At 42.8% G+C, this 26376-nt stretch overlaps 1 protein-coding gene across 1 annotated transcript in view; it reads right to left on the bottom strand.

The window, feature by feature from the left end:
• Positions 1 to 18930, bottom strand: part of LOC144988229 (complement C3-like) — a 233677-nt gene extending 214747 nt beyond the window's left edge. Inside the window, exons 1-3 of the mRNA XM_078938394.1 lie at positions 18774 to 18930; positions 17881 to 18076; positions 17627 to 17789 (exon numbers count right to left, since the gene is read on the bottom strand). Coding sequence (XP_078794520.1) covers positions 17627 to 17789; positions 17881 to 18076; positions 18774 to 18850 — 436 coding nt within the window. The 5' untranslated portion in view covers positions 18851 to 18930. The remainder of the gene's footprint in view (positions 1 to 17626; positions 17790 to 17880; positions 18077 to 18773) is intronic.
• Positions 18931 to 26376: the final 7446 nt, after the last annotated feature.

Below are 26376 nucleotides of genomic sequence, written 5' to 3'. Positions count from 1 at the left end.
CCGGGTCACTGTGCAATAACTTGATATTTATTAAGCTGTGCTCACAGCAACTCATGTAATTCCATTCTATTTTATTCACAAATATTTAATATTTAACAGTTTCTGAGACAAGGCCAAGCTGCAACGCGTCATCCACTCAGCAGAGAAGGTGATCGGCTGCCACCTCCCGTCTCTCCAGGAGCTGCACATCTCCAGGACCTGGAGGCGGGCAGCCAGGATTGTAGCCAACCCCTCTCATCCAGGACATAATCTCTTTCGGCCCCTCCCTTCTGGCAAGAGGCTCCGGTCCATCAGGACCTCGCGCCACAAGAACAGCTTCTTCCCCACTGCAGTCAGCCTGCTGAACAGTACCCCAACTCCCCCAGGTGACCCCCCCCCCCCGCCCACCAAAGGACTGTCGGTGCCACTTACAGGCCCCACCATCCCAGCCCATCTGTGCTCCCACTTTAATTCACCTTACTCTACTGTATATAGTGTGTTGTTGTTGTTAACTTAATTTTTAACTTATTCTTAATTGCACTATACACCAAGTCAAATTCCTCGTTTTGTAAAGTGCGCTCTACTGAACCTGGCAATAAAACTTTTTCTGATTTCTGATTCTGATTCTGATTCTATTAATCATTGTTTTTTATTCATTCAAAATGCAATTAAATCAATATTTTATATTTTTTCTTTTCCTTTTTCTTTTTTTTTTATCTCTTATATCCTTTTTTATAATCAATGTTTGAACTTCTTTTCCTTTCTATTGTCATGGTTTCAGTTTGTTGTCTTGTTTTTCGCTTTAGTTCTTGTTCTGTCTTGTTTGGTTCTGTTTCCTGTTTTATTTTGAAAGGTTTCCTGTCTTGTCATGTTTCTTGAGTTTTACTTCCTTTGGTCCCCATCTGCCCTAATCGTGTTCACCTGTGTCTTGTCTGCCCTGTCTGTATATAAGTCTTGTCTCTGCCTTCCTCCTGTGCTGGTCCATTAACTTCTGCTCATGTTGATCACGTCTTCTTGTCTGGCGTCCATGTCCCTTGCCATGCCACAGTAAGTTTTTGTTTTTAGTTTTGTCATCCTGCTCTGTAGCGCTTTTTATTAGTTAAATAAACCCACTTGCCCTGAACCCGTTTGCCTCCCGTCTCTGCGCCTGGGTCCTACCTGCTGTCGAGCCTCCCCCCCACACGACATCTATACATCCAATGAAATTAAACTACAAATCAACAAACACAACTGATAACAAATGTCTCTAAAAAATGATGTGTATATTTGCAGAACCTTAAAAACACCAAACAAATAACAAATGCTTCCCAAATAAAGCACAAAAAATGGAAAACAAAATGGAAAACCCAAGTTAGAAATTGCAATTTGAAAAGATACTTTTTTCAGCAGCTTTTCAAAATCAATCACCAATTCTACTCTTCTGTGGATGAAACAAAGAACTCCAGAACAATGAAGCCATTTCTCTAAGTCTCTCTCACCTTCAGTTTTAAACAAGGTCTGTGAAAATCCACCATACATTGGTCACATGAACTCAGAGACCTGCTAAAAGTGCACAATTGTAAAAGCTCTTTTATATAGACAACTGTTTGTTTGCTTAGAGCTGTAAATATAAAAAAAAATGCTTTTCTATCACCTAGACACAGATGGAGAACCATATCAACTGGATTAATAACAGGGTGGAATGTTTAGACAACATGAAGCTGTTCATCACATTTTTGACCTAAACATGTAAACACATCCTTGGCTCTGCGGTTAGGAAATGGTATTTGGGAATCTCTTTATACCAGGAGCCAGCCTGGCCATTGGAACATCGCCACAGTGCCCATCCAGACTGGGACAGCAACGGGGTCCACTTCAGAGCCGTGAGCTGCTGTGTTTAACTCCAGCTGTCCCAGCAAGGGAGACAACTGCAGCAACATCCACTGACCAAGCTGACAAGCCCTGGCAGAAAAGATCCCCACAAGAAAAACACTGGCTAAGGCAGGCTGGTCAAAAAAAAATAGTTTTGCCATTGTCTTGCAGCTCGCAGATCAAGTGGTTTAGTTTTCCAGTAATGTCAGTCAAGAATGCAAGTTCAGATTCACAATGTTCATATTCACCATATTCAACAGACATCTCCTCCAATAGCACCTTAAAAATCCTGTGCTGTTTTGCTTTGCAGCTGAGGTTGTTTACGATTTTCAGAATAAGAGTCATTATATGTCCAGAGCCAATCACTTCTGCACATAAGGCCTGCTGGTGAATGACGCAGCAGTAATGCAGACATTTTGGAAAGTCTGGGTCAGCTTTACAGTGAGTGATGAAACCTGTTTGTCTATTGATCATAGCAGGAGTCCCATCTGCAGTCACTGCTACCAGCTTTTCTAATTGTACCTTTTTCTGCACAAAAACTCCTTCACCGTGTTATACATTTCAACTCCTCTTGTAGTTGTCTGTTAGGGCAGATGTGTCAGGAGTTCTTCTCTTGTGGAAACCAAAAGCTATGCTGTACTGTTGCCGTCCACAGACTCATCACACTGGACGTTAACCACCTGCACTTTGCAAGATCCCGGTCCAGCTAATTGGCCAAGTTATCAGACATAGCTGACACTCATCTAGACATTGTAGTGGAAATTGAATGAGTTCTATTGTTCTCATCCTTAGGGACAGTGATAGCAATTATCATCATTGCTTGAATTTTTTTCATGCTATATGCAAAAGTCTTTGTCCCTTAAGGCAACAGATTACAGCCCCCCCCCCCCCCCCCCCCCCAGGCTGCTGTCGTATTAACATTAGCTTGGAGCTCCAGAATGGACAAGAAAAAACGACGAGAATGGCTCGAGCAGGGCGTTGCTCACGGGGGGGTCGCTCGTGCCATGCGGTCGCACGTGCTCGGACCCGCTAAATGCTACTTGTAGCTTTAATTATTATTATTATTATTCTTCCGACTTTTCCGTCGCCTTTTTGAGGCCTTTAACATACCCCAAAACTCACCAAATTTTGTATACACATCAGGAGTCGCGAAAAATTTCATATTTTATAGGAGAACGGCATAGGTAAACAAAAATGGCTCGATAGCGCCACCTGCAAAATTTGTTTTCGCGAGCACCTCCATATGCTTTATAGTACAAACCTGATTTTAACAGGGCATGTTCATCGGATAGAAACCTACAAAAAAGTCTCTTGGGACCAAGCTGTCAGTCGCACAGGAAGTCTGATATTTTGATGACAATATGTCATTTTTGCTGTATTTTGGTCATTTGCAGGCCTCGCTCTAGAACGAACTCCTCCTAGAGATTTGAGAGTAATGACTCCAAACTTTGGTTTTGTAAACTAGACACATGTCCGATGTTAAATTGCAAAGCTTTTAAGTTTTTATGGATGTTTGTGACCATGGCGGCGCGTCAAAATTGGAGGTCGTTTCGAAAACACGCCATGAAAAGAAAAATGGCCATTACTCAGCCATGCATAATCCAATCTGATCCAAAATTGATGTGCATGATTGTAGTCTGACTCTGAACACATCTGCAGTGAAAAAATCTGGAAAAAGTGTAGCGCCACCTGCTGGCAAGAGGAAATGACATGTTTTACTTGGAGCATCACTGCTCCGAGTAGGATGAGCCGACACACCTGAAAATGACGTCCACCTGTTGAAAAGCCATTGAAGTTTACTCTGACAAAAAACCATAACTTTCAATGCGGGGGTGTGGTCGTGACAGAGCGGCAAAGTTGGGCATCTCGCTATGCACACAAAAGTTGCTCTCACGTGCACATTCCTTGTCCAATCTCACTGAAATTCAGTGGATATGATGAAGCTTCTATTCTGAACCCATGGATATGACAATCTTGGACGAGCTCTATAGCGCCACCTAGTTATTGCATTGGGCACATTCTGCCCTGTATTTTCTCTTTGCTTTGTCCGATGTGCATGAAATTAAAACTGGAGATACTCAGAAGGGTCCTCTCTCATCATGTAAAGTTTCATGGGTGTACACCTGACGGTGCCTGCGTAACAGGAAGTGGTCGATTATGTGCACCCAAATAATAGAAATTTATTATAAATCAGCCGTTTGTCTCAGGAAGCTGAGATTTCAGAATTAGATGCCTTTAATAACCTCCAGCTTTGATATGTAACACTATAGGGTCTACGAGAAACTTCATCACTTGATTTTTTTAATGAAATTTTGGACTGAACAAAGATTTTTAGCATAAATTCTGTTTAGGTTATCAGCACCAAGAATTCAACTTTCATAGGCATTTATGTGCTACTGCTTCCTAAAAAAATTCAGAATGATTGAAGTTACAGGTGACATCTTAGAGAGCATTACATCCAAAAAGGTCCGAAAACGTCTTTTTAGGCAAAACTACAAACACCTATTTTTTTTCATAACTTAATCATCATATATCAACACCATTTATTTTTTTAAATGTAGGGATCTGTGTTTGCTGCCTTCCATATTTTTTTCAGAAGTCCAGGTGAAACAGATGATTTTAAAAAAATCCTGATTCATCCCAAAACCTGTGCTTTTTCCGTCTGGACTCCAAACAAGTGTGTTTTAAAATTACTTATGCTTCAAATATCCACACCAAGTTTCACACGCATATAGCGGAACATGTCTAAATGCTTCTTGAATATTCTTTACAGATATAAAATGAACTGGTCAACTGTAGGATGTCATTTCCTCTTACATGCTTAAGTCTTTTCCTCATGCTGCAGCCTGCTCCTCAATCATCCCTGTTGCTGGAGTCAAATTTCACCCCCCCCCCCCCCCCCCCACACACACACACCAGCTGCCAGTTCATATGCTAACTAACCCAGAAGTGAGGTGACAATAGTTTAGACACAAGAGGGAGGGCAGACTGCTTTTTCATTTGTTTTGTATGTCTTTCATAGATTTTTATGAATAATCATTGCTTTTCTAGTCATGTAAAATGCAATTAACCTAATATTTTATCTTTTTTTTTTTACAAACAAAACATATGAATGTGCTCCAAAACAAAACCCAACTCTCAGTACAGTTCTACAGATGTAACATAAGACTTAGACAGTAAATGTCTCTTTTATCCTTTTTTAATCAATGCTGCAACTTCTTTTCCTTAATATAAATCCAATGAAATTAAACTACAAAACCAAAAAACACAACGTATAGCAAATTTCTCTAAATAAATTATGTGTATATACAATATGTAGCACTTTTAAACAAAATAATAACAAATCCTTCCAATACAAGCACAGAAAAATGGAACACAAAATTTAAAACCCAAATTTGAAATGGCAATTTTAAAAAGATAATTTTTTCAGCCTGCTAAAAGTGCACAATTGTAAAAGCTCTTTTATATAGACAACTGTTTGGTTGCTTAGAGCTCTAAATATAAAAACAATGCCTTTATGGACGTGGCACGGATGGCACGGATGTTCAGCAGGGTAAACCCCAGGAAAGCGGCGGGACCTGATGGAGTTCCCGGAAAGGTTCTGCGGGCCTGCGCCGATCAACTCTCCCAGGTCTTCACAAAAATCTTCAACCTGTCGCTAGCTCAGGCTTTCATCCCTGCTTGCCTGAAGTCATCCACTATCATCCCGATACCCAAAAAGTCCTCATCCACAGCCTTCCTCACGGACTTCCGCCCAGTTGCACTCACTGCTGTCATCACAAAGTGTCTGGAGCGGCTGCTCCTGGGACACATCAAAGACTCCCTCCCTCCAATCTTCGTCCCCCACCAGTTTGCTTACAAAGCAAACAGATCAACGGATGATGCCATTTCCATCACCCTCCACACTGCGCTGAGCCACCTGGAACACAGAGACACCTACGCCAGGATGCTCTTTGTGGACTATAGCTCAGCCTTTAACACAATCATTCCTGACATTCTGGTCAACAAACTGTCTGAACTAGGACTCCACCCACTCACCTGCTCGTGGATCAAGGACTTCCTGACAAACAGACCACAGACAGTCAAACTTGACCCCCACCTCTCCTCCACCCGGACGCTGAGCACAGGCTCCACACAGGGATGTGTGCTGAGTCCTCTGCTGTATACACTGTACACAGCAGACTGCAGACCAGCCCACACCAGCAACACCGTGGTGAAGTTTGCAGACGACACTACTGTGGTGGGGCTGATCTCTGGGGACGACGAGACGGCCTACAGAGACGAAGTCCTGAAACTCTCAAGGTGGTGTCAGGCTAATAACCTCATCCTGAACACCACCAAGACCAAGGAGATCATCCTGGACTTCAGAAAAAACAGAACAGATCCACCCCCACTCTACATCGATGGAAACTGTGTGGAGAGGGTCCACAGCTTCACCCTCCTGGGCACCACCATCTCTGCTGACCTCACATGGTCTAACAACACCATGACTGTCATCAGGAAGGCCCAGCAACGCCTGCACTTCCTGAGAAAACTTAGGAGGAACGACGTCAGCCAGGAGCTGCTGGTAACGTTCTACCGCTCAACCATTGAGAGCATTCTGTCCTATGGCATCACAGTGTGGTTTTCCCACTGCACTGAAGCAGAACGGCAGAGTCTCCAGAGAGTGGTAAAGACAGCGCAGAGGATCATCGGCTGCCCCCTCCCCTCACTGAAGGACATTTACCAGTCTCGCTGCCTCAGCAGAGTGACTAGCATCACCACTAACTCCACCCATTCTGCTTTCCCTCTGTTTGAACTGCTGCCCTCTGGAAGGAGGTACAGGTCCATCAGAACCAGGACAAACAGACTAAGAAACAGCTTTTTTCCACAGGCAATTATCATACGGAATGCACATACGTCCACCAACCACACCTCACTCTAATTTTACTACAATGCGTGCAATATCCTGACTGTCTAACCGGGTCACTGTGCAATAACTTGATATTTATTAAGCTGTGCTCACAGCAACTCATGTAATTCCATTCTATTTTATTCACAAATATTTAATATTTAACAGTTTCTGTCCATATTGTTCATTTTTTGTTAAGAGTTGTAAATACAGTATTTCTTTTTCTATTCTATTTTTATTTTTATTTTATGTAACTCCTTCACTCCAAGGCTGCTGCAATTTCATTGTATCCCCATGTACAATGACAATAAACGATTCTGATTCTGATTATATCACTTAGACACAGATGGAGAACCATATCAACTGGATTGGTAACAGCAACAACCACCGACCAAGCCGGCAAGCCCTGGCAGAAAAGATCCCCACAAGAAACACTGCAGGCTGTTCCATAAAAAATATAGTTTTACCATTGCCTTGCAGATCACAGTTGAAGTGGTTTAGTTTTCCTAAAAAAATTCAGAATGATTGAAGTTACAGGTGAACTTTTAGACAACATTTGATCCAAAAAGGTCCGAAAACGTCTTTTTAGGCAAAACTGCAAACACCTATTTTTTTGCATAACTTATCTTTCAAATATCAGCACAAAAAAATTAAAAACGGTAGGGATCTGTGTTTGCTGCCTTCCATATTTTTTTCAGACTTAAAAGTGTAACAGATGATTTATAAAAAATCCTTTTTCATCCAAAAACCTGTGTTAAATCTGTCTAGACTTAGTATTAAAAACTCTCCAAGATGAATGTGCCTGACTCCACCTGCAGGTGGATCACAGACTTCCTGACGGACAGACAGCAGTATGTGAGGCTGGGGAAGCTCGTCTCAGATACTCGGACCACAAGCACCGGATCCCCCCAGGGCTGTGTCCTTTCACCCCTGTTACTCTCCCTGTACACAAACAGCTGCACAGCTGGTCACCTGTCTGTCAAACTCCTGAAGTTTGCTGACGACACCACACTCATCGGCCTCATCTCTGACGGAGATGAGTCGGCCTACAGGAGTGAAATAGCCAGGCTGGTGTCATAGTGCAGCGCTAACAACCTGGAGCTTAATGCTCTGAAGAGAGTGGAGATGACAGTGGACTTCAGGAAGGCCCCAGCCCCCCTCCCCCCTGTCATCCTCTGTGACTCCCCGGTGACCTCTGTGGAGTCCTTCTGCTTCCTGGGAACCATCATCAGCCAGGACCTCAAGTGGGAGCAGAACATCAGCTCCATCACTAAGAAGGTCCAGCAGAGGATGTACTTCCTGAGGCAGCTGAAGAAGTTTCACCTCCCTGAAAAGATGCTGGTAGACTTTTACACCGCCATCATCGAATCCACCCTCACGTCCTCCATCACAGTCTGGTTCGCTGCGGCCACGGCCAGAGACAAGGCCAAGCTGCAACGCGTCATCCACTCAGCAGAGAAGGTGATCGGCTGCCACCTCCCGTCTCTCCAGGAGCTGCACATCTCCAGGACCTGGAGGCGGGCAGCCAGGATTGTAGCCAACCCCTCTCATCCAGGACATAATCTCTTTCGGCCCCTCCCTTCTGGCAAGAGGCTCCGGTCCATCAGGACCAGGACCTCGCGCCGCAAGAACAGCTTCTTCCCCACTGCAGTCAGCCTGCTGAACAGTACCCCAACTCCCCCAGGTGACCCCCCCCCCCCCGCCCACCAAAGGACTGTCGGTGCCACTTAAAGGCCCCACCATCCCAGCCCATCTGTGCTCCCACTTTAATTCACCTTACTCTACTGTATATAGTGTGTTGTTGTTGTTAACTTAATTTTTAACTTATTCTTAATTGCACTATACACCAAGTCAAATTCCTCGTTTTGTAAAGTGCGCTCTACTGAACCTGGCAATAAAACTTTTTCTGATTTCTGATTCTATTAATCATTGTTTTTTATTCATTCAAAATGCAATTAAATCAATATTTTATCTTTTTTCTTTTCCTTTTTCTTTTTTTTTATCTCTTATATCCTTTTTTATAATCAATGTTTGAACTTCTTTTCCTTTCTATTGTCATGGTTTCAGTTTGTTGTCTTTTTTTTCGCTTTAGTTCTTGTTCTGTCTTGTTTGGTTCTGTTTCCTGTTTTATTTTGAAAGGTTTCCTGTCTTGTCATGTTTTTGAGTTTTACTTCCTTTGGTCCCCATCTGCCCTAATCGTGTTCACCTGTGTCTTGTCTGCCCTGTCTGTATATAAGTCTTGTCTCTGCCTTCCTCCTGTGCTGGTCCATTAACTTCTGCTCATGTTGATCACGTCTTCTTGTCTGGCGTCCATGTCCCTTGCCATGCCACAGTAAGTTTTTGTTTTTAGTTTTGTCATCCTGCTCTGCAGCGCTTTTTGTTAGTTAAATAAACCCACTTGCCCTGAACCCGTTTGCCTCCCGTCTCTGCGCCTGGGTCCTACCTGCTGTCGAGCCTCCCCCCCACACGACATCTATACATCCAATGAAATTAAACTACAAATCAACAAACACAACTGATAACAAATGTCTCTAAAAAATGATGTGTATATTTGCAGAACCTTAAAAACACCAAACAAATAACAAATGCTTCCCAAATAAAGCACAAAAAATGGAAAACAAAATGGAAAACCCAAGTTAGAAATTGCAATTTGAAAAGATACTTTTTTCAGCAGCTTTTCAAAATCAATCACCAATTCTACTCTTCTGTGGATGAAACAAAGAACTCCAGAACAATGAAGCCATTTCTCTAAGTCTCTCTCACCTTCAGTTTTAAACAAGGTCTGTGAAAATCCACCATACATTGGTCACATGAACTCAGAGACCTGCTAAAAGTGCACAATTGTAAAAGCTCTTTTATATAGACAACTGTTTGTTTGCTTAGAGCTGTAAATATAAAAAAAAATGCTTTTCTATCACCTAGACACAGATGGAGAACCATATCAACTGGATTAATAACAGGGTGGAATGTTTAGACAACATGAAGCTGTTCATCACATTTTTGACCTAAACATGTAAACACATCCTTGGCTCTGCGGTTAGGAAATGGTATTTGGGAATCTCTTTATACCAGGAGCCAGCCTGGCCATTGGAACATCGCCACAGTGCCCATCCAGACTGGGACAGCAACGGGGTCCACTTCAGAGCCGTGAGCTGCTGTGTTTAACTCCAGCTGTCCCAGCAAGGGAGACAACTGCAGCAACATCCACTGACCAAGCTGACAAGCCATGGCAGAAAAGATCCCCACAAGAAAAACACTGGCTCAGGCAGGCTGGTCAAAAAAAAAATAGTTTTGCCATTGTCTTGCAGCTCGCAGATCAAGTGGTTTAGTTTTCCAGTAATGTCAGTCAAGAATGCAAGTTCAGATTCATAATGTTCATATTCACCATATTCAACAGACATCTCCTCCAATAGCACCTTAAAAATCCTGTGCTGTTTTGCTTTGCAGCTGAGGTTGTTTACGATTTTCAGAATAAGAGTCATTATATGTCCAGAGCCAATCACTTCTGCACATAAGGCCTGCTGGTGAATGACGCAGCAGTAATGCAGACATTTTGGAAAGTCTGGGTCAGCTTTACAGTGAGTGATGAAACCTGTTTGTCTATTGATCATAGCAGGAGTCCCATCTGCAGTCACTGCTACCAGCTTTTCTAATTGTACCTTTTTCTGCACAAAAACTCCTTCACCGTGTTATACATTTCAACTCCTCTTGTAGTTGTCTGTTAGGGCAGATGTGTCAGGAGTTCTTCTCTTGTGGAAACCAAAAGCTATGCTGTACTGTTGCCGTCCACAGACTCATTACACTGGACGTTAACCACCTGCACTTTGCAAGATCCCGGTCCAGCTAATTGGCCAAGTTATCAGACATAGCTGACACTCATCTAGACATTGTAGTGGAAATTGAATGAGTTCTATTGTTCTCATCCTTAGGGACAGTGATAGCAATTATCATCATTGCTTGAATTTTTTTCATGCTATATGCAAAAGTCTTTGTCCCTTAAGGCAACAGATTACAGCCCCCCCCCCCCCCCCCCCCAGGCTGCTGTCGTATTAACAATAGCTTGGAGCTCCAGAATGGACAAGAAAAAACGACGAGAATGGCTCGAGCAGGGCGTTGCTCACGGGGCGGTCGCTCGTGCCAAGCGGTCGCACGTGCTCGGGCCCGCTAAATGCTACTTGTAGCTTTAATTATTATTATTATTATTATTCTACCGGAAGAGTCGCCTTTTTGAGGCCTTTAACATACCCCAAAACTCACCAAATTTGGCACACACATCAGGAGTCGCGAAAAATTTCGTATTTTATAGGAGATTGGCATGGGCGCAGAAAAACGGCTCGATAGCGCCACCTACAGTGACTTTTGTCCCGACGCCCCGCATACGCTTTAACGTACAAGCTTGATTTTTACAGGGCATGTTCTTCAGATGGAGACCTACAAAAAAGTCTGAAAGGACCCACCTGTCACTCGCACAGGAAGTCTGATATATTGAGGTCAATATGTCATTTTTGCTCCATTTTGGACATTTGCAGGCCTCGCTCTAGAACGAACTCCTCCTAGAGATTTGTGAATAATGACTCCAAACTTTGGTTTTGTAAACTAAACACATGTCCGATGTTAAATTGCGAAGCTTTTAAGTTTTTACGGATGTTTGTGACCGTGGCGGCGCGTCGAAAATGGAGGTCATTTTGAAAACACGCCATGAAAAGAAAAATGGCCATTACTCAGCCATGCAAAATCCAATCTGATCCAAAATTGATATGCATGATTGTAGTCTGACTCTGAACACATCAGAAGTGGAAAAATCCAGAACAAGTGTAGCGCCACCTGCTGGTAAAAGGAAATGACATGTTTTACTTGGAGCATCACTGCTCCAAGTAGGATGAGCCGACACACCTCAAAATGATGTCCACCTGTTGAAAAGCCATTGAAGTTTACTCTGATAAAAAGCCATAACTTTCAATGCGGGGGTGTGGTCGTGACAGAGCGGCGAAGTTGGGCGTCTCGCCATGCACACAAAAGTTGCTCTCACGTGCACATTCCTTGTCCAATCTCACTGAAATTCAATAGAGGTGATGAGGCTTCCATTCTGAACCAATGGATATGACAATCTTGGACGAGCTCCATAGCGCCACCTAGATATTGACAAATACATTTTATGTCACATTCTGACCTATCTTTTCTCTGTGCTTTGTCCGACATTCATAAAATTACAACAGGAGATACTCATAAGGGTCTTCTCTCATCGTCTAAAGTTTCATGGGTGTACACCTGACGGTGCCTGCGCAAGCCACCACCAAACAGGAAGTGGTTGATTGCGTTGCAGTCAGATAATTAAAAATTCATAAAAAATCAGCCGTTTGTATCACGAGGCTGAGATTTCAGAATGAGAGGCCTCTTACATATCTCCAACTTAGATACACAGCACTTGCATGGGTGAACAAAAAACGGCTCAATAGCGCCACCTACCATGTTTGTTTTTGAGAGCCCCGCCATGTTCTTTAACATACAAGCTTGATTTTTACAGGACATGTTCATCAGATAGAAACCTACAAAAAAGTCTCTTGGGACCAAGCTGTCAGTCGCACAGGAAGTCTGCTATATTGGTGTCAATATGTCATTTTTGCTGTATTTTGGTCATTTGCAGGCCTCGTTCTAGAACGAACTCCTCCTAGAGATTTTTGAACAATGACTCCAAACTTTGGTTTTGTAAACTAAACACATGTCCGATCTTAAATTGCGAAGCTTTTAAGTTTTTACGGTTGTTTGTGACCGTGGCGGCGCGTCAAAATTTGAGGTCGTTTCGAAATCACGCCATGAAAAGAAAAATGGCCATTACTCAGCCATAAATAATCTAATCTGATCCAAATTTGTTGTGCATGATTGTAGTCTGACTTTGAACACATCTGCAGTGGAAAAATCCGAAACAGGTGTAGCGCCACCTGTTGGCAACAGGAAATGACATGTTTTACTTGGAGCATCACTGCTCCAAGTAGGATGAGCAAACACACCTCAAAATGACGTCCACCTGTTGAAAAACCATTGAAGTTTACTCTGATGAAAAACAAATCTTTCAACGCGGGGGTGTGGTCGTGACAGAGCGGCGAAGTTGGGTATCTCGCCATGCACAAATGTTGCTCTCACGTTCACATTCCTTGTCTGATCTCACTGAAATTAAATAGATTTGATGAAACTGACATTCTGAACCCATGGATATGACAATTTTGGACGAGCTATATATGTTCATAAATGATCATGAAGCATGATCATATAATCAAGCTTCATAGGAAATCAGCCGTTTGTCTCAGGAAGCTGAGATTTCAGAATTAGATGCGTCCTACAAAGCTCCATGTTTGAAAAGCAGCACTATACGTACGAGAAACATTTAACCACCTTAATCACCCTATTGTGCTGAAAGCAACTTTTTGGACATTTTGACTCAAACAAATATTTTTATCATAACTTCTGTTTAGGTTATCAGCACCAAAATAAAAAATATTTACATTTATAAAATGAACTGGTCAACTCTAGGATTTTATTTATTCAATCTTACATCCTCAAGCTTTTCATCAGTCTCCCCTGCTGCAGGAGTGGAGTTAGCCCCCCCCCCAACCCCCGGCTGTGTGCTCACATGTAAATTAGCCAGGAGTGGCAGACAGAAAGTAGAACAGTTAGAAAGCCTAGTTCAACACTAAAATACAGCAATTTCCTTTGTTTTGTTTGTCTTTTATACATCCTTAGCACTAATCATTGCTTTTTTATTCATCCAAAATACAATTAACTTTATATTTTATCTTTTTTTTTTTTACAAACAAAATATATGAATGTGCTCCAAAACAAAACCCAGCCTCAGTACACTCCTACAGATGTAACATCAGACAGTAAATGTCTCTTTTATGCTTTTTTAATCAATGCTGCAACTTCTTTTCATTTCCTTTCAATACATCCAAAGAAATTAAACTACAACGACAACAAACACAACACATAGCAAATGTCTCTAAGAAGATTATGTATATACATTATGTACCACCTTTAAACACCAAATAAATAACAAATCTTTCTAATACAATCACAAAAAATGGAACACAAAATGTAAAACCCAAATTAGAAATTGCAATTTTAAAAAGATACATTTTTCAGCAGCTTTTCAAAATCAATCACATATTTTACTCTTCTGTGGATGAAACAAAGAAGTCCAGAGCAATGTAGCCACTTCTCCAAAGTCTCTGTCACCTTCAGTTTTACACAAAGTCTGTGAAAATCCACCATACATTGGTCACATGTATTCAGAGACCTGCTAAAAGTCCACAATTGTAAAAGCTCTTATATAGACAACTGTTTGTTTGCTTGGAGCTCTAAATATAAAAAAATGCTTTTCTATCACCTAGACACAGATGGAGAACCACATCAACTGGATTAGTAACAGGGAAACATGTTTAGGTTTAAACTTACATCAATAGACAACATGAAGCTGTTCATCACATTTTTGACCTAAACATGTAAACACATCCTTGGCTCTGCGGTTAGGAAATGGTAATTGGGAATCTCTTTATACCAGGAGCCAGCCTGGCCATTGGAACATCGCCACAGTGCCCATCCAGACTGGGACAGCAACGGGGTCCACTTCACAGCTGTGAGGCTGCTGTGTTTAACTCCAGCTGTCCCAGCAAGGGAGACAACTGCAGCAACATCCACTGACCAAGCTGGCAAGCCCTGGCAGAAAAGATCCCCACAAGAAAAACACTGGCTCAGGCAGGCTGGTCAAAAAAAAATAGTTTTGCCAATGTCTTGCAGCTCGCAGATCAAGTGGTTTAGTTTTCCAGTAATGTCAGTCAAGAATACAAGTTCAGATTCACCATATTCATATTCACCATATTCAGCAGATATCTCCACCAATAGCACCTTAAAAATCCTGTTCTGTTTTGCTTTGCAGCTGAGGTTTTTTATGATTTTCACAATAGGAGTCATTATATGTCCAGAGCCAATCACTTCTGCACATAAGGCCTACTGGTGAAAGAAGCAGCAGTAATGCAGACATTTTGGAAAGTCTTGGTCAGCTTTACAGTGAGTGATGAAACCTGTTTGTCGGTCAATCATAGCAGGAGCCCCGTCTGCAGGTATGGCTACCAGCTTTTCTAATTGTACCTTTTTCTGCACAAAAACTCCTTCACCGTGTTATACATTTCAACTCCTCTTGTAGTTGTCTGTTAGGGCAGATGTGTCAGGAATTCTTCTCTTGTGGAAACCAAAAGCTATGCTGTACTGTTGCCGTCCACAGACTCATCACACTGGACGTTAAACCACCTGCACGTTGTAAGATCCCGGTCCAGCTAATTGGCCAAGTTATCAGACATAGCTGACACTCATCTAGACATTGTAGTGGAAATTGAATGAGTTCTATTGTTCTCATTCTTAGGAACAGTGATAGCAATTATCATCATTGCTTGTTTCTTAATCTGATAAAAACCTTCTTCTACTTGATGAGAAAATGAGCAGGTCTAAACGAGGCTTAGATTTAAGAATTTTTTTCATGCTATATGCAAAAGTCTTTGTCCTTTAAGGCAACAGATTATAGTCCCCCCCCCCCCCCCCCCACAGGCTGCTGTCATATTAACATTAGCTTGGAGCTCCAGAATGGACAAGAAAAAACGACGAGAATGGCTCGAGCAGGGCGTTGCTCACGGGGCGGTCGCTCGTGCCAGGCGGTGGCACGTGCTCGGGCCCGCTAAATGCTACTTGTAGCTTTAATTTAAACTAATCTCTGTTTCGATCCATTTAAGCGAGAAAATGACAAAGCCTACAAAACCTAAGTAAAAAGTCATGAGGGTTTTTATAGTCTAGTAATTCTAATTAATTACCAATATTTGAACTGTAATTTGTTACGTTCTTCTGTAACTGACAAAAGTACTTAAATTACAGTAATTTGTTACAGACGTTTAATTTTTTTTTTGTTTTTTTGGTTTTTTAACTTGTCCTGTCCAGGAGTAAGGCAAACAGATAAGAGCTGAGATCCCCTGGTGCTGGACATTATGTAAATGTTACAATAGAGGGTCATGTAGGTTTGGACACATGAGTCGTAAATTTTTATACATTTTTGTTGCTTTTGAGAGTAAACATTATTTTACTATATTTGTGTGCAGTCTGTTTTTGGGCTCTGTGTACAAAAGACACAGAGATTGAACCTGCATTGACAATTAAACCAAGTCGAATTTTGGGACTCAGATTTGGTACTGATGTATGGATGGCGTCCCTTATAATTTACAGAAGTGCCAACTGTTTGAAAATTGATCATGAAGGGGAAATTAATAGTTGTGGTTTGTGTCTGGCACGATTTATATAACACAGAGTTTTTCATATATCAGAATTGATCTGTTAAAAAAAAAAAAAAACCTGCAGCAAGTTTCTCAAGATTTGCACCACTTTGATGTTTTGTACCAAGCCTCTTCCAACTGTAGTTTGTGGTCTTGGGCCAGTAAGCAGTAGAAAAAAAGGAAGCTCCTCCCAGCTTGGCCAATGAAAACACCATTGGCTAAATGAATCATATCCCCGGTGTTTACGTACTGTAGCTTCACATGTAGCTGTTTATCAAAAAGGGCTGGGCCTCTCCAAAGTAGAGGTAAGATCGGGCCTAAAAAATCCAGCCCGACCCGACCCAGGCCCGCGGGCATTAAAGCCCAACCCAGCCCGAGCCTGACCAATTAACTAGATTTGCAGGCCCGAGCTTGAAGCAAACCCGAAATTTCAATTTATCCCATAGTATTTTTGGCAGAAGAAAACGATCACATGCCCAACCTTTCTTAAGGTTAAAATAATCTACATATTTTTATGATCATGATAAATGCATTTGCACAACGCAATAACGCTGGAACATGGAATAATAGACCAGACAAAGAGAGTGAAAGAGAGATCTTGATGCGCACTCGCTTAATTACGCGGAGAAATTCTGCAGCTGCGCTTCCTGTTTAGTAGTAGTTATATAGCAATTGCCTTACAGCGCCTTCTCTGTTTTAACCAAAGGATTTATTTATAACAAGTATTTTTAGTTTAGTATCCACACATCGTTTTAGTCTACATTTTTATAAACTGTTACCTTTAGCGTCAGGCTTCAGACCGTAGTCGGAAACCGCTGTTATGATCTCCAGTCCGGTCGGGACCTAAACGGTAACAAATTCAGCGGGACACCGTTGCTTCGGAACAGGCCCGTAGCCGTTTATTTTCTTTGGTCGGATCAACTGTTACAGCAGAACGTCTCCAAACACCTTCTCATTCAAACGGACACATGCAGCAGAACAGCCCCTCCTTTTTCCCTCTCCCGCGCATTTCTCCTCTTGTACGCCTGTGTCATCCCTGAGTGCCCCAAGGCAACGCCTCCTTCCGTCGCTGCATCACCTCTCTGATGACCTTAGTCACACCAAAGAAACACAGCAAGAAGGGGGGGACAAGCTAAGCTTCTAGCAAAATGTATATTTATTAAAAAAGTCAGCGAGAGATAAGCCCGACCCGACCCGAACATAATGATTGTAATTTTAGTCCTCGACCCGGCCCGAAATTCCAGTAATCCGACAGCAGCCACTTAGACCAGAGTCCGTCGGAAGGACCCCCACAGGAGCCCCCAGCTCCAAAGATCAGGGGGCATAGGAGCACAGACAGCACAAGCCCTAGAAGAGTCCCCCCCACCGTGCCCGGGAGCCAGTACAAGGCACCACCCGAGAAACACCCACATTACACTGCAGGCAACCACCCCCCCACCCCACTTATAAATGGTTGTTTACCTTTGGTTGATTGTTTATGCAAATGTGTGTGTGAATATATTGGATGTCAGTCTGTTGGTCAGTCTTCCAGTTTCCAAGCAAGAACACTTTACAACATGAGCATTGAATGAAGTGTGCATGTGGGGGGGGGGGTTACCTTTGCTGTTGGGGGTGTACAGCGTCTTGTCAGTCTGGATGAAAATGTACCCGGACTGGAAGGAGACCATGACGACTTTCTCCAGTGTTCGGTCTAGGAACACAGCTTCCAGGTAGACATACTGTTTTACAGATGGATCCTTGTTGAAGTCTCCAGGTGGGATCTAAAAGCCAGATTGGAGTGGGTGGGGTCTGTACATGCAAATTTTGTAGTCATGAGAGCACATGAATACCTCCATGTACATGTGTACTTACAGTAATCTGTCCAAAGCCTTGAAAGTTATTGTCATTGGTTAGGGTTACTTGTGTGGTTGCCAGTGTTTTAGCTTTTGTTGGATGGTTTTTAACAAAGATGGTGACAGATTGGTTCCCCCCGCTACAGTCCTGGCATTCAACAAAAATGTTTTCTGGTGTTCCCACTCGCAGCAGGTTAGGGGCAGACATCAGGTTGCTGTGAAGCAGATATTAGTTATTGAAATATTTACCCTGCTACTTATTGTCCCATCACTGCTTGAAAATTTGCACACTTTTGTTTTCTAATTCACTTTTTGGTTGAGAAGTGGGAGCAGGAGGTATTGGGTCTTTACTCTGAGCTGCAGCTATTCACTGGACTTTATACTCCACAATCATTTTGAATAGGATCCAGCAAATAATCAATAAATACTTATCCCTGAGTACACAAACCCTTAACCTAAGTGTGTCTAAAGGGTGGGGGTGGGGTGCAGCCTTATGATAACGGAGCAAAACAAGACATACTTAATATTTTAAGACATTAAATATTTAAAGCATAATGCGGGCAGCAACAACACTCCTAAACCTCACATGCTGAAGTTACAATAATACATTTTCCAAAGTTTTTCTTACATTGCACAAAATACCGTCCACACACCATTATGTACAACCATCTGTAATCCTGCACATTACTGTATGATTACCTACTATCCTGTAGGATCCTGGGTAATCTGGTAAAAAGATGAATTGTTGTGATCATACGAGTTTCTCATGTTTACATTTACGTTAAGAAAACAGGTAAGAAAAAAAAACTGGTTTGTAATAACCAAACTAAAAGTCAAACATTTAGGATAGCGTTCTACCTTATGCACTGTGCCATGAAAGCTTTCACAAGTATTGGTGGGGGGGTTACTCACAGCGGTCCAGCATCGATGAGAGACATCAAGGAGACCAAGGCCAGAGAGGCCAGCAGCAGCTGAAGAGCCCTCCTCATCCTCACTTTGCTCTGTTGACTGTCTGCAGCGGGACTCTACAGCAACTCTTTTTTATTGTCCCAACTGTCCTTCCGTCCCCTTTTCACTATATGTAGCTATCTTGAACCTCCCCAAAGTGCATATAAGTGCATATAATACAAGGTATTACACCGTTTTCTGAAAACAGTTAAGAAATTCAAATAAACATTATCATTGTGTGGAAAAAGGTCAAACATCCTAAAATCAATACATTTAAATCAAACTTTTATGATTTTAATTGGATGGCAAAATTATGGAAGTCTGTCTGCAGCAGATCTGCAGGGCCTCAGCTTTTGTTGTTTCATTGGTGGAAAAGTCCTAAAACTTGACCTTTACTTGGTTTTTGGATCAACAAGTATGTGACATGTGACATTGGTGCCAAAAGTCGTCCTGATGTCATGACAGAGTTCTGGCAGGACTTTGGGCAGTAACCGTTAAATGGGAATTTCACAAATCTGCAAACAGTCGGTGGATGAAAGATCTCTTGTTACCTTTTTTGGGACATTCAATAAATGATGACGGATGATGTGCAGGTTGGTGTTTAGGCTAAAGGGAAGTTTCAGAGGAAACAGTTTTTCTAGTAAACAGATTTCTGCTGCTTTCAGTTGATGTTAGGAGTGATCTCATGTTGAAAATGAAAACTTACCAGATGCAGACAACAACCCCACCTCCGCACACACACACACACACACACACACACACACACACACACAGACACACAAACAAATAGATAAACTCCACAATATCTGAAATACATCCCTGAAATATCTTAAAACAGCTGTGGGCAATAAATCCACATGTACTAATAATCAACCATGAAATCAGACATTGGAATTTGTTGTTTGTCAAAATGATTGAAAAATAAAAATGGTGTGACCACATGTTTGACTCAGGTGTGTCCAGCCAGCATCACAGTTGTCTTCAATGTAATCAATCAGCCTTCCTGTGTTGTGGTGAGAGGTGCTATTTGATGTGTTCTGCACTGAACAAGAACCTCAGAAAATCCAAAGGAAAATTATTTGGCATGAAAAAATAATAATTAGTAAAATATTTCTTATTTGGTTATTAGAATCTTGGGTTGTCAGGTTTGATCCACATCTGCACAGCCAGAGGGAGCCACAGCAACAGGGGCAACGTTACTACAAGGGAAAAAAGGGGACACAATTATGAAATGAACAAACTAAAAACAGAAATCTATTAAAGGAAACAATGTGGGAGAAACAGTTGGAAGCTGAGAAATATTGTAAAAAGGATGCTGACTTAGAAATGCCAGTTATTCACTGAACTTATCCTAATGTATTGTTGTTGTGCCAGCATGTTTATTTAATTTACATACACTGAGAACTACCTTATGTTTGCGCAGATCAATCAGTGACTGCGACAGTTTGAGTAACGGCTGTTGCTAACACAGTGATGCTAAAATAATATTTAGTCCTTCTAAAATCCACAATGATCTCTTTGGTCTTGGAGGTGTTCAGGATGAGGTTGTTGTCAGCACACCATCCTGTCAGGTGCTGGACTTCCTCTCTGTAGTGAGTCTCATCATTGTTGGATATGAGACCCACTACGGTGGTGTCGTCGGCGAACTTTAAAACCAGGTTTGTGGAATGAATAGCGGAGCAGTCGTGGGTGAACAGAGTGAAGAGGGCGGGGCTGAGGACACACCCCTGTGGTGTTCCTGTGCTCAGGATCAGAGTGGATGATGTTGAGTCCCCGATTCTCACCACTCGGGGCCTGTTGGTGAGAAAGTCTTTGATCCAGAGGCACAGGGAGGCAGGCAGACCCAGGTTGTAGAGCTTCAGTGTCAGCTTGTCCGGGATCACCGTGTTGAAGGCTGAGCTGAAGTCCACAAATAACATCATGACATAGGTGTCAGGATCCTCCAGGTGGGACAGGGTAGCATGCAGGGCTAGTGAGACTGAGTCCTCTGTCGATCGGTTTTCCCTGAAAGCGAACTGATGACTGTCCAGAGTAGCAGGGATGATGTCCTTGATGTGGTTCAGGATGATCCTCTCAAAGCACTTCATGATCACCGGTGTCAGAGCGACCGGCCGGTAATCATTGAGGCAAGAGACGGATGATTTTTTTGGCAACGGCATGATGATGGAGGACTTGAGGCACACGGGAACTGAGGTGAGCTGCAGGGACCAATTGAAGATGTCCAGGAGAACTCCAGCCAGCTGATATGCGCACAGCTTCAGAACCCGACCTGACACCTTATCTGGTCCTGGTCCTTTACTGGTGTCGATCCTCCTCAGAGTGGAGCTTACCTGATGTAGCTGCAGGACGAGAGGCTGGGACTGTTCCTCCAGCTGTAATAGAGGACCAGAGTCTCTGCTGCTGCCGGGCGTGTCGAAGCGTGCAAAGAAGGTGTTTAGAGTGCCAGGCAGGGTGGGGTCATGGGTGATCTGCTGCATCCTGCTCCTGTGGTCTGTGATGGTTCTGATGCCTCTCCACATCTCCCGCGGGTTGTTATTAGCAAAGTGCTGTTCCACCCGTTGTTTGTGTCTGCGTTTGGCCTGGTTGATGCCCCTCCTCAGCTCTGTCCGGGCTCTGCTGTAGGCCAGCCTGTCACCTGACCTGTAGGCTGCATCCCGAGCTTTGAGCAAAGACCGCACTGTTCCATCAAACCATGGTTTCTGGTTTGGGTAGACTTTGATGGACTTTGTGGGCAGAACAGCATCGGTGCAGAACTGCACATAGCTCAGGAATGATGTTGTGTAGGCCTCCAGGTCTGAGCCATCTTTAAACACCTCCCAGTCAGTGAGTTCAAAACAGTCCTGTCGTGCAGAAGAAGCCTCTTAGGTCCATACCTGAACTGTTTGGATGGTTGGTTTGGTCCTGCAGATCAGAGGTCTGTATGTGGGGGTTAGCTCCACAGAGATGTGATCTGACATGCCCAGGTGAGGAGCTGCTGCAGCCTTGTATGCACCTGGGATATTGCAGTAAACTTGATCCAGTGTGTTGTTGTCTCTGGTGGGAAAGTGAATAAACTTCTGAAATTTGGGGAGCACTGCTTTGAGTTCCACATGATTGAAGTATAGAATGCTTGAGATAAAGGGAATAAAGGTGCTTTTAAAGAACAAATCTGACAAAGTGAAATCAAGTAGTGAGTTTGAAGAGAAGGTTCTATTTGTGTATTCACGGCACCATAGAATGCCATCAAAACATTTTCTTTTTCCTAGGGGGGCCTTGCAAAAAATAATTGAAAAGCACTGCTCTAAATGAGGATGCTCTTAGTCGAGTGTTATCTGCTTGAAAACAGGGCAGACTGAAGATTGGCTTGCGGACACAAATTTTTAACTCTTGGAACTGAAGTTAGACACCATCAGTGATATTGTTTCTACGGCCAGGGTTAAAATTTGCTCGTAGTGTAAAGTTATTTAAACACTAACCCATGTGAGCTGATGAAGGATTAAACTATTTAATATCGCACTTCTTGAAACAACCTTTGTAATAATCTCCACGGCGGAATTCTCTCAGAAAACCATGATCCATTAATGGACCATTAGAGCTGTGAATTTGAGTTCAACATCCTAAATTTCTGGTGGCCGGAAATTCATAAACCACTCTTCATAAAATTCCCCCCAAAACCAACGGAGGGCGCAGCCTCAGAAAACAAATGGAAGGAAAAAGAAGACCCAAAACAGTCATCGCCATAACGAAACGCCACTCCAAGCATCGAGAAGGAGAAACCAGAAACGGAAGACAAAGAAACATCCCGAAAAGGAACACGGAGGTCCGGGACTGAACTGCCTAGAACGAGAAAAGATGAACGGATGGCCGTGGGGAATAATGCACATAGCAAAATTCAGGTGGCCCAACAGCCAAAAAAAATCCCTTTTTCTACATCCAAAGATTGAAAAAACTATGCACGACATGAATGCGAGGGACTTTATAGTGGGAAGAGAGGCCTGCATCAATGAAGAAGAGATCCATGGCAGAAAATAAATCCAGACGGGTGGAGGACCATACATCTGGCTAAGATAAAGCGGAAACCCAGATTCGAAAATGAGTTGCAACCACAGAGATGCAAAAGACCGATGATAACGGAGGGAAATCGACCACCGAGAAATCATCAATAATATGCAAAATGATGGGGAGCCCATAGGATTACACAAAGTCCTGCACAGGGCTTCTGATAAATGTAGTCAAAAACATGGCGACTGTTACGACAGCCCAAAGGTAAGCCGATAAATTACACTTTGAGCGCCACCTAACGCCAAGAAGACGCCACTGGGAGGGATAGAGAGGCAGAGGCGATTTCTGCCTTCACCCGCCATGCATTGCGTCCGGTGGAATTACTCATGGAGATGGCACGGTCAGCCGGTCAGGTGATCATGGCATTCGAGAAGGCCCAGACATCTCCCGATCAAGCGCCGCTGACATCCTGAACACTGCAGGACGCCCACCCGCAGATACACGCTGAAGACGCAATCGCAGCGGCGCCCGCAGCGACGCCCGCAGCGGCGCCGAAAGACGCACCGGGAGCCGCGACAATGCCTGCTGACAGCCTCAAAAAGGAGGGGCAGATGCGGGGATACGGGGATACATCAGAAGAAGGGGAACCAATGAGTCCGAAAAAAATCGGGGGAAGACATATGACGCTGAAAAAGCGAGAAAGAGAACAGCGAGATTGAAGAACGGGTGATGAACGCAGAGCTCGCTGAAATGGAAGAAGAGGATTGGACCGCACCTGGAACTTAAGTAGGACGCTGAACAGGTGAGTTGAGGAGTAACCAGCTAAACACACTCCTCGAGTTGCCTGCCCTAAATACTACCAGGGTCGTTCACTTCAGGCTAGGTTTTTCTTTTTCGCTCGCCTTTTTATAACTCCAGACAGGGATGGCGAGCTTCAAGAAGTCCTGAACTCGAAGAAAAAAAAATCCCTGCCATTGTTTGCTCAGACTCCTTTTCCTGCTTTGGATGAACTCAATAACAGATAAAAAGGAAACAAAGACTGTAAAAGGTCATTTGTATGAAATGTCCTCTAATGTTGTTTCTATTGTAAACACATCTTCACATTGAATGCATTTTGGTTTATTGTAATGTCTTTAAACATAACTCATCTCTATGAGATGGATTTTCCTGGTCCAATTTAATTTTATACAGTACTACAGTAGCTTATCATGCTAAATGCCAGCTGCAGTTAGATAAATGAGACAATAAACTCTGTTAACGTTACATTGTGTGGGCATGCAGGGAGTCAAAGCTCATTGTTATCACAGATTGGCCACGGGTGCAGTGGCGGTTTTTGATAAGGGCGAGGTGGGCGGTGGCCCAGGGCCGCACTTCATAGGGGGCGGCATTTTCCGTGCCCGTTGAATTACATACAATGTATTACTAAATTCAAAGAAGCAACTTTGAGCTTTTATTTTTACGTGCCTGCTGCAGCTGGCACTTTGTGCCCTTATTTTGACACAACAGACTCCTAACATCGCACCCATGTCTTCATCCTCTCCCCTCTCCACACTTATGGTGCAAAAAAAGAAAAAAAAATTAAAAAAAGAAAAAGGATGAAATAACTCAGATTGAAAGTACGTAAAGCAGCCACATGAATTAGGCAGAAGAAACACCCATGCTCAACCCAATTTCGACCAAAGCAGGCAATGGGGATTATTTCCCACAATGCCCTGCTCCGACACAGCAGACCCGACGTGCACGTGACCACCGCCCTCTGCTGCAAGACACTTGCGCCCACACCTCTTTGAAGACTCCCAATTACCTGTTAGTATGATTCACCCAGCCAACTCACCGGTGGCTGGGTGAATCATACTAACAGGTAATTGGGAGTCTTTTTCTATCTAACAATCAACTCCGGGCCGCAGCTGCGCCTCCCATCATAGAGACGGATCAGCGTGTGTCAGGGGGAAGGGGAGGTGGGCGCAGACCATTTTTTATGGATTGAAGTTTTTTGGAGGATGTCTACAGTTGGTTTTGCACAAAATCAGGGAAATCCCAAATATGTTTGGAATAATCCCACTAATGAGTTCTATGATTTAGTTTTTAATGTTTTACAAGACCTAAAAATAGTATTCACAATAAGTTTTTTTTAGATCTAATCCATCTGATATGTTTCAGAAAGACACACACAGGACGTCACACACCAAGAAATTATTGCTAAAAATGAAGCAGGAGTCCAGCTCTAAAAAATGATAAAAGAGCAAAGAAAAGGGAATTATTTGATTTGTTATTTCTTATTATTATTATTTCCAAGCTTTCTTTGTTTTGTTCTGCAGCATGTTCAAATTTGTATAATTTTGAAAGAATATATTTTTATGGAGAGCAAAATATTATAAGTTATTTAAGGTTTAACTTGAGTTACTGTGGATTAATGTTCCTGTTTTTATTCATATTTATGTTCAAAAAGTTCAGTTTAAAAGGTTTAAAAGTTTAGCTTTAGTGTGTTCAGTAAATGTTTATCTTCTTCGGCCCAAAACCTTAAGCGTGTTTTTTAATTTAGGCCCCCTGTGTGACTGAGTTTGACCCCCCTGTAATTCAAATCTAGAAATGTCATGCATTTTTTGTGTAAAATGGCTAAATAGAAGACAGGGAACACAATAGTGTGTTGTCAAATTTTGTATGTGTGCGCGGGGGGGGTACCCGCCCAGGGAGTAAGTTAGTGTAGAACCGCCACTGCACGGGTGATTTGTCGTTTCCACTAAATTTAAAAAATTACCCAGCTGTTGCTGCAGGTAAAAGTCTGGGTCTTCTTTCTCATATACAGTCAATGGGCGAGATGCCAGCAATGACTGTGTAATAAATGTGAGCGATCATAATAGGACAGAAATGAACAAAAGAGTCAGCATCACTGCCAGGGCTGGTAGAAGGGTGGCTGGGGCAATGAGCTTTCTGCGTTATTCGCCCTACCGGGAAATGACATGGTGTTCTCAAACATCTGTGCACAATTCCTGTTGAGAATGGCATCAGAGTTGGAGTTATGAACAGTGTGATGCCCATGACAGCAAGACAGCAAGGCCCCCCGTAACCCGTGTCGGGTTTAAGAGTGTCAGAAAATGGATGGAGGAAATAATTTGACAGCAATATAGACATCTAAATAAATCATCCATGTTTATTATTAAACCTTTTTTTTTAACTTAAAGTGCTGTTTAAACATCCCTTCAGCTCCAGGGATAGGCGCATGAACAGTCGCAGTGAATCTGTCAAAAGACTCATTTTCTGACACCTCAGTCCAGAAAAGCGCAGTGCTAAGAACAGCTAAGATACTGTGCTGGACCCTCAAGCTCCTAGACCTCTGGTAGAGGACCCAAGCTTGGGTAAGAAACAATGTGCGGATGGGTGAGAGGGGCGTTATTTTTATATATATAATTATTAATATCAATGACTGTTAAGGAATGTGCTCAAATGTGATCAATTGTCATCTCAATGTGTGTTGCAGGTCTAGGTAGTGGCATTCATGTGGCGCTGTAAGGGGTGCACAGAAACTAAAACAAGTACGTCCGAGCTTTTACAGCACCATAAGTTAAAATTTCCATATTTTAGGCGT

This window comes from Oryzias latipes, chromosome 1 (assembly GCF_053564925.1).
Source record: "Oryzias latipes strain Hd-rR chromosome 1, Olatipes_Hd-rR_3.1".
In the NCBI taxonomy this organism is placed as follows: Eukaryota; Metazoa; Chordata; class Actinopteri; order Beloniformes; family Adrianichthyidae; genus Oryzias; species Oryzias latipes.
This window is presented reverse-complemented; position numbering and strand designations above follow the sequence as displayed.